The 8,319-nt window shown below is 46.0% G+C and overlaps 2 protein-coding genes across 8 annotated transcripts; one reads left to right on the top strand and one right to left on the bottom strand.

The window, feature by feature from the left end:
- Positions 1 to 785: 785 nt before the first annotated feature.
- Positions 786 to 3,954, top strand: LOC114136379 (methyltransferase N6AMT1-like). 7 transcript variants are annotated; one of them, XM_028004241.1, is made up of 5 exons: positions 786 to 1,658; positions 1,821 to 1,904; positions 1,973 to 2,114; positions 2,183 to 2,301; positions 3,333 to 3,954. In XM_028004241.1, exons 1-4 carry the CDS (start codon positions 1,548 to 1,550, stop codon positions 2,296 to 2,298), a joined length of 453 nt encoding a protein of 150 aa, XP_027860042.1. In that variant the 5' UTR covers positions 786 to 1,547; the 3' UTR covers positions 2,299 to 2,301; positions 3,333 to 3,954. The 7 variants fall into 7 exon arrangements, with proteins under 7 accessions (XP_027860042.1, XP_027860040.1, XP_027860041.1 ...); XM_028004239.1 differs by having other exon boundaries at positions 3,313 to 3,954; XM_028004240.1 differs by lacking the exon at positions 3,333 to 3,954 and adding an exon at positions 2,443 to 2,577.
- On the bottom strand, positions 2,325 to 3,302 carry LOC114136380 (trifunctional purine biosynthetic protein adenosine-3-like). The gene is made up of 4 exons (XM_028004242.1): positions 3,091 to 3,302; positions 2,885 to 3,026; positions 2,665 to 2,780; positions 2,325 to 2,592 (listed from the first exon to the last, which is right to left on the bottom strand). Exons 2-4 carry the CDS (start codon positions 2,922 to 2,924, stop codon positions 2,401 to 2,403), a joined length of 348 nt encoding a protein of 115 aa, XP_027860043.1. The 5' UTR covers positions 2,925 to 3,026; positions 3,091 to 3,302; the 3' UTR covers positions 2,325 to 2,400.
- Positions 3,955 to 8,319: the final 4,365 nt, after the last annotated feature.

Genomic DNA, 8,319 nt, shown 5'->3' with positions numbered 1-8,319 from the left:
TTGGCACAATGGATAGTGACTGTGCTTTGGACACATGAATCCTGTGTTCGATTCCAGCTTGTGACCTGTTATCATAATTTTGTAAGCAAAATCTGCTTAGTGGTACTTGTACAAGTGTGAATCGATCAGTTTTCAGTTGCTTGGTTGGCACAATGGATAGTGACTGTGCTTTGGACACATTAATCCTGTGTTCGATTCCAGCTTGTGACCTGTTATCATAATTTTGTAAGCAAAATCTACTTAGTGGTACTTGTACAAGTTTGAATCGACACATGAATCCTGTGTTCGAGTCCAGCTTGTTACCTGTTATCATAATTTTGTACGCAAAATCTACTTAGTGGTACTTGTACAAGTTTGAATCGACACATTAATCCTGTGTTCGATTCCAGCTTGTGACCTGTTATCATAATTTTGTAAGCAAAATCTACTTAGTGGTACTTGTACAAGTTTGAATCGACACATGAATCCTGTGTTCGAGTCCAGCTCGTGACCTGTTATCATAATTTTGTACGCAAAATCTGCTTAGTGGCACTTGTACAAGTTTGAATCCATCAGTTTTCAGTTGCGTGGTTGGCACAACGGATAGTGCCTGTGCTTTGGACACATGAATCCTGTGTTCGAGTCCAGCTTGTGAAATAATGAGTGGTGTTTATTGGCAAATACTGAAGAACATAATAATATGAATGTAGGTAGTTAATGTTAATATATGTAGCCACAGCGCCACATTCACTATGAATGACACAACTGATTCTCTGTGTATTTAGGATTAGAGCAGTCTATGTATGTGTGTTTTTATCTATTATTATATAAAAGTGTAGTGTCATCACAGTAGAGTGTGTCTTTTACATACATAAATATGTAGTGAATTTACCACACATTAAGACTCAATAGACTTGGTCCAGAGATGTTTCATGTCACCTCACAGCTTCCCTCTCACTGTCAGTAGTAGCTCTATGGTGGCAGGCAACAATTAACACAAAGCCTGGGGATAGCAGACAAACTCCTCCCTCTTGAGAGTCATCAGGATTCTGTATATAGAGTTGTTTAGGCCATGGTGTAAATATATTATTTTGTCATTGATCTACCTTAAAGTATGTTTCAAAGTCAAATGTGGTCTCAGCTCTTTCTGTGGGCCTCTATACTCCAAATGAGTAAAAGAGATGGAGTTAAAGTTACTGCTTCCTTCACCTCACTTCACTCTGTTATCAATACATGTAGTAAATAAAAAGAAATTCCTCAAATAGAGTAAGAATAACCAGAAAAGGTTTCAGGAAGAGCTACGTATTAATCTTGTAACACTAAAGTATGTTAGAGCATAATCTGCTCTTTAAGAACATGGAGATTATTTTGTGAAATGAAGCCTACTTTGATAGGAATCATTGAAGAGACAGTGCCATGTTCTTAATGCAGATAAAGAATGACATAGTATGATGGTTTGCTTCAGAAAAGAACGTCATTACAAAAACTGAAGATGTGCAATGTAGAAACTCACTAAAAAAGTAAGCAGTGCTGCATGATGACAGTAAAGTCAAACCAGCTCTCTTCTAATGTTATTTGTGACTTGCAGCTGCACCGACGTGAATCCAGCTGCAGCTCAGTGCACAGCCAGAACCGCCTGCTGTAACCGGGTCGCCCTGCAGCCCGTCATCACAGACCTGGTACAGATCACGGAGAAAAGTTCCAGAAGTTTATGCATATGTTTTTTAATGAAAGTGTGACTTAAGCAAAGCATTATGAAGGAAAGAGTTACACAGTGTCATTGTAAGTCCAAGGAAGCAATTAGTAATGTTTGAAATAGTAACATGATCTCTGTTTTGCAGGTGCAGAGTCTTTTGCCAAGGCTTAGTGGGAAGGTGGACGTCGTCCTCTTCAATCCTCCATATGTGGTCACTCCATCAGAAGAGGTATGTATGTATGTAGCTAGATAGATAAATTCTTAGATGAGTATCTAATGACCTGTTGAACCGTTCAGGTGGGCAGCAGAGGTGTAGAGGCGGCGTGGGCCGGAGGAGAGCGAGGCAGACGGGTCACCGACAGGTTCCTCCCTCTGGTTCCTCAGCTGCTCTCCAGTAAAGGCCTGTTTTACCTCGTCACCATCGCCGAGAACAAGCCAGGTCAGTAGAATAGCTTATGATGCAAAAACTAATCCTAATGAGAAACTAAAGGCTTTGTTTCCCCACAGAGGAGATTATCAGTTTAATGAGCCAGTTTGGGCTGGAAGGAGAGACCCGCCTGTCAACCAGAGCTGGGAATGAGAGGTTGTCGGTCCTGCGTTTCCATAGAAACCAGCAGAGGTGACGGGTAAGAGTCCTAAATGTAAGGAGTACAATTGACAGTGATGTACTTTATTGTAAACTATGGTTTCTGATCATTAGTCAGACATGCATTAGTAGAGACATTTCAACGCTCTTGCTTCCAGACTATGTTTCCATCTGGTCCCAGTTGCACCGCTCCACTGGCCACCAGCTCCAGAGCTTTAGGGAACGCTTTGTGCTCAGCCTCCCTGATTCTGGCTGACAGACTTTCCTCTGTGTCTCCAACCAACACCGGAACGGCTTCCTGGACCACGACGGCGCCTGCATCAACCTCTTCCTAGAAGAACAGAAGAACTTTTATTGTGTGGATTTATTTGATGAGCTTTATATGTGTTAGCGCAACACTTACAGCTACAAAGTGGACGGTGCACCCAGTTATCAGCACTCTGGCCTGGAGAGCCTGTTGCTGGGCATTGACCCCTTTGAATGAAGGCAGCAGGGAGGGATGAATGTTGAGGAGCCTCCCTAAAGTTAAAGTTACAGTTACTTGGGTACAAAAGAAAAAACCAGCACAAAAATACATTTTATTTTTAAACACAATAAAACTTTACACATGAACAGACTTTTACCATGCCATTTTTTCACAAAGATCCCAGTCAGGATCCTCATGAAACCAGCAAGGCAGACCAGTTCCACTCCAAACTCTTTAAGGAGAAGGTCAATGGTGGCATCAAACTCAGCTCTGCTGCCATACAGCTTGTGATCCACAACCTGTTGGAAGACAAAAACAGAGATGAGTAAAACTTCACATTAATTAGGATGAATCCTAACCTACCCTGGTCTGGATGCCGGCCAGCGCTGCTCTCTTCAGACCCTGAGCTCCAGGTCTGTTTGAAACCACCAACACCTTAGGCTCCTCCCCCTTTCAGGTGACAACAAACACCTTTATTGTCATGAGTTGAGCTGTAAAACTGTAGGTCAGATTTGAACTTTTTCAGGTTTTGCTCAGTGTTCAGGTCATTGCCAGCCAACATTTTATTGCAGGAAATCATTTCAGGAAGGAACCAATAGTTTCAGGAGTCTGGGAGATGTGACTGTAACCGACCTGAACACTGAGGCCCCAGAGCGCCCCCTGCAGGATCTGCTGCACCATCACCGTTTCCAGCAGCAAATCAATCATCTGTTGGTCCAGACAGAAAAGTTGAAGCTGTCAGTGAAGCAGATCAGAAGCTGAGCAGCAGAAACCCAGAAGAACTGGAAGCATCAGCAGGAGATGAACTGGACCTCTAGGATCACTGATGCTGCAGCTGAGGAAGAGGAGGATGATGAAGGTGAAGCTGCCATCCTCAGACTTCCTGTTTATCAACCCAAGAAAGCAGAAAACCTGCAGAAAATCAGCTGAAGAAGAACCACGAGGAGCTGGAGTCGTCCGGCGCCCTCTAGTGGCTGATTGAACTACTGCACTGGGAGAACTGGACCTCGATGCTACTGCAGCTCAGCGGCTGGTTTCTCTCTGAATGGACCAATCAGAACCAAAGAGGATTCAGCTCTGAGACAATCATTTACAACTACATACAGTAGTTACACATATGTACAACATGTTAGCGTTTCTAAACACTTAGAGTTTAGAAAACATAAAAAACTATCAGGAGTTGTCAGAGGAAAGTTTTAAAACATTAAAACTTAACCTTTGAAATGAAACCATATATCCATCCATCTTCTTCCGCTTATCCGAGGTCGGGTCGCGGGGGTAGCAGCTTCAGAAGGGAGGCCCAGACTTCCCTCTCCCCGGCCACTTCTTCCAGCTCTTCCGGGGGAATCCCGAGGCGTTCCCAGGCCAGCCGAGAGACATAGTCTCTCCAGCGTGTCCTGGGTCTTCCCCGGGGCCTCCTCCCGGTGGGACGTGCCCGGAACACCTCACCAGGGAGGCGTCCAGGAGGCATCCTGACCAGATGCCCAAGCCACCTCAACTGGCTCCTCTCGATGTGAAGGAGCAGCGGCTCTACTCTGAGTCCCTCCCGGATGACTGAGCTTCTCACCCTATCTCTAAGGGAGAGCCCAGCCACCCTACGGAGAAAACCCATTTCGGCCGCTTGTATCCGCGATCTCGTTCTTTCGGTCATGACCCAAAGCTCATGACCATAGATGAGGGTGGGAACGTAGATCGACCGGTAAATCGAGAGCTTCGCTTTTTGGCTCAGCTCTCTCTTCACCACGACGGACCGGTACAGCGCCCGCTTGACAGCAGACGCTGCGCCAATCCGCCTGTCGATCTCCCGCTCCCTTCTTCCCCCATTCGTGAACAAGATCCCGAGATACTTAAACTCCTCCACTTGGGGCAGGACACCCCCCCTGACCCGGAGAAGGCACTCTACCCTTTTCCGGCTCAAGACCATGGCCTCGGATTTGGAGGCACTGATCCCCATCCCGGCCGCGAACCGCTCCAGCGAGAGCTGCAGATCACGATCTGATGAAGCCAAAATGACCACATCGTCTGCGAAAAGCAGAGATGAGATCCTAAGGCCACCAAATCGGATCCCCTCAACACCTTGGCTGCGCCTAGAAATTCTGTCCATAAAAGTGATGAACAGAATCGGTGACAAAGGGCAGCCCTGGCGGAGTCCAACTCTCACCGGAAACGAGCCCGACTTACTGCCGGCAATGCGGACCAGACTCTGACACCGGTCATACAGGGACCTGACAGCCCGTATCAAAGGGCCCGGTACCCCATACTCCCGGAGAACCCCCCACAGGGCTCCCCGAGGGACACGGTCGAACGCCTTCTCCAAGTCCACAAAACACATGTAGACTGGTTGGGCGAACTCCCATGCACCCTCCAGGACCCTGCCGAGGGTGTAGAGCTGGTCCAGTGTTCCACGACCAGGACGAAAACCACACTGCTCTTCCTGAATCCGAGGTTCGACTATCCGACGGACCCTCCTCTCCAGGACCCCTGAATAGACCTTGCCAGGGAGGCTTAAGAGTGTGACCCCTCTATAATTGGAGCACACCCTCCGGTCTCCCTTTTTGAACAGGGGGACCACCACCCCAGTCTGCCAATCCAGGGGAACTGCCCCCGATGTCCATGCGATATTGCAGAGTCGCGTCAACCAACACAACCCTACAACATCCAGAGCCTTAAGGAACTCCGGGCGGATCTCATCCACCCCCGGGGCCTTGCCACCGAGGAGCTTTTTAACCACCTCGGCGACCTCGCCCCCAGAGATTGGAGAGCCCAACCCAGAGTCCCCAGGCTCCGCTTCCTCAGTGGAAGGCATGTTGGTGGGATTGAGGAGGTCTTCGAAGTACTCTGCCCACCGACCCACAACGTCCCGAGTAGAGGTCAGCAGCACACCATCCCCACTATAAACAGTGTTTGTGCTGCACCGCTTCCCCCCCCTGAGACGCCGGATGGTGGACCAGAATCGCCTCGAAGCCGTGCGGAAGTCTTTCTCCATGGCCTCTCCAAACTCCTCCCACGTCCGAGTTTTTGCCTCAGCAACCGCCCGAGCCGCATGTCGCTTCGCCCGCCGGTACCCATCAGCTGCTTCCGGAGTCCCACAGGCCAAAAAGGCCCGATAGGACTCCTTCTTCAGCCTGACGGCATCCCTCACCGAAGGTGTCCACCAACGGGTTCGAGGGTTGCCGCCGCGACAGGCACCGACAACCTTGCGGCCACAGCTCCGATCGGCCGCCTCGACAATGGAGGCACGGAACACGGTCCACTCAGACTCCATGTTCCCCACCTCCCCCGGGACGTGTTCGAAGTTTTGCCGGAGATGGGAGTTAAAGCTCCGTCTCACAGGGGATTCTGCCAGACGTTCCCAGCAGACCCTCACAACACGTTTGGGCCTGCCAGGTCTGACCGGCTTTCGCCCCCACCACCGGAGCCAACTCACCACCAGGTAGTGGTCAGTGGACAGCTCCGCACCTCTCTTCACCCGAGTGTCCAAGACATACGGCCGCAGATCCGATGAAACGATGACAAAGTCGATCATCGAACTGCGGCCTAGGGTGTCCTGGTGCCAAGTGCACATATGGACACCCTTATGCTTGAACATGGTGTTCGTTATGGACAATCCATGGCGAGCACAGAAGTCCAGCAACAGAACACCGCTCGAGTTCAGGTCGGGCGGGCCGTTCCTCCCAACCACGCCCCTCCAGGTCTCACTGTCGTTGCCCACGTGAGCGTTGAAGTCCCCCAGCAGAACAAGGGAGTCCCCAGGAGGAGCACTCTCCAGTACCCCCTCTAAGGACTCCAAAAAAGGTGGGTAATCTGAACTGTCGTTCGGCCCGTAAGCACAAACGACAGTCAGAACCCAGAATATGAAACCATATAATTGTTTACTAAAATATTTCTTCATTGCTCCTGTAACAATAAAACTTAATAAATATCTTGTGTTTTTATTAGACCTTTATATCAGTGTTTTCAGAGTCCAGGTTTCATTTATTAGAGAAACTCAACATCTGCTTTATTATAAATACATTTTCTTTCTAGTTTTCCCTTTTTTCTTTTAAAAAAAAGGAAACCCACCTAAATTTAAAACAAATTTAAAACAGTGATATCTAACATATTATGTCTTGACTGTCTGGTTGTTGATTCTCAGTTGTCTAAAGTAGGTTTGATTCATTTTTCATCAGGATGTTTTAAGAGGCTACGAAGAGCTTTAAAAACCCAACTTACCGCAGAGATGAGATATTATCCCACTTTCTCAGTCAGGAGAACATCCGATTGGCTGGTCAGTGTCCTGCTGGTTCTCTCTTATCTCTACCTGCTGTAGAAATGAACCGATTCATCTAATTCATCTAGGAGGGGTGGAAGTGTGTCATTAAAGAGAGAAATAGGAAAAAACTGCATCATATATGGTATATTTATGATGTAATAGTTAACAATACGGGGTTTATAATTACCTGACTGATATGAAAATGCATATTTCACCAAACGCTAAATAATAAATAACATCACTTCAAATCGGACCCATACGGTCAGGATAACAATCGGGCCTCAGATGGTATACAGAATAAGAAATGGACTGTGGGTTTAATGTAGAACAACTCAATTGACAAAAGTCAGGTAGACTCTGGGTCCAAGTGATGCTTTTATGGGCTATTTGTTATTGTAAATGATGACGTCATTAGCTGACATAAACAAGATGAGGCTGCTGAAGGTTTGTTGCACCTTCTGGGTTTTTTTTCTTATCTTGTTTTTGTTCCCAGTTCTTTTCTCATTTCATTTTCAAATTAGAACAGAAAAATCCTCACTTCTATAAGTGAGCCCGGTGCTGGAAATTGGACACGATTCGCTTTTAAATATGCGAATCGTACTCGGAAGCATCAACTCAGCTTCTGAGTACAGAAGCGGTCAGCGGTCATCAGCGTTTTTATGATTTGATTTGTTTAGAACTTATGTAAAGAAAACCACAAGTATTATAGACATTTAGTTATTATTATCGGTTACTTTCTGAAAGATGTGAAACAGAATATAGAAACAACAAGTTGTGTATTGAATAATGTTTAAAATTTGTGCTGAAATTTGGCTTTTTCATCCATGATTCTTCTCATTGTTGTTTGGACGCCGAACGTCATCTTAGCATTTGCGTGCTAGATGGATCATTATCAGTTGCGACCACAAGAGGGCGGTAGAGGAACAAAAAGAAAATCATCTTTGTTTATTACAGTGGGCTCTGTCAAGAAAACTGGTATGAGGTTTGAGATCTATCTAGGTACACACAGAAAAAGGTGCATGAAGGCCTGAAGGAAATAAAGCAATCTTGTGTTTTGATTTATAATGATTGAGTGTTTTGATAATGATTAAGTTGAACATGGATGAATACTATAGGTAAAATGACTGTATGTAAGTAATCACTGAATGATTCACTGAATGATTCTGAAGTGTACGAATCATGATCTGTAATAACATGACAACAATGAAATGATTAAGGTTTGATGATTTATAATAAGTGAAAGAAGTGATTAATGCTTATGATTATGATTAATGCTTAATGGAAATCAGCACATAGTTTTTAATATTTGACTGTGTTTAAAAGTTAATCAGAGGAAAGCA

The sequence above is a fragment of the Xiphophorus couchianus genome, chromosome 21 (genome assembly GCF_001444195.1).
Source record: "Xiphophorus couchianus chromosome 21, X_couchianus-1.0, whole genome shotgun sequence".
In the NCBI taxonomy this organism is placed as follows: Eukaryota; Metazoa; Chordata; class Actinopteri; order Cyprinodontiformes; family Poeciliidae; genus Xiphophorus; species Xiphophorus couchianus.
This window is presented reverse-complemented; position numbering and strand designations above follow the sequence as displayed.

What these genes read in the sequence shown, in the direction of transcription:
- LOC114136379 (XM_028004241.1), top strand. Translation starts at nt 1,548, where the DNA reads ATGTTATTTGTGACTTGCAGCTGCACCGACGTGAATCCAGCTGCAGCT. An exon ending in AGCCCGTCATCACAGACCTG is followed by an intron (nt 1,659 to 1,820) that starts GTACAGATCACG and finishes TCTGTTTTGCAG; the next exon opens with GTGCAGAGTCTTTTGCCAAG. An exon ending in CATCGCCGAGAACAAGCCAG is followed by an intron (nt 2,115 to 2,182) that starts GTCAGTAGAATA and finishes GTTTCCCCACAG; the next exon opens with AGGAGATTATCAGTTTAATG.
- LOC114136380 (XM_028004242.1), bottom strand. Translation starts at nt 2,924, where the DNA reads ATGAGGATCCTGACTGGGATCTTTGTGAAAAAATGGCATG. An exon ending in CTTTGTGAAAAAATGGCATG is followed by an intron (nt 2,781 to 2,884) that starts GTAAAAGTCTGT and finishes CTTTAACTTTAG; the next exon opens with GGAGGCTCCTCAACATTCAT. An exon ending in GCACCGTCCACTTTGTAGCT is followed by an intron (nt 2,593 to 2,664) that starts GTAAGTGTTGCG and finishes CTGTTCTTCTAG; the next exon opens with GAAGAGGTTGATGCAGGCGC.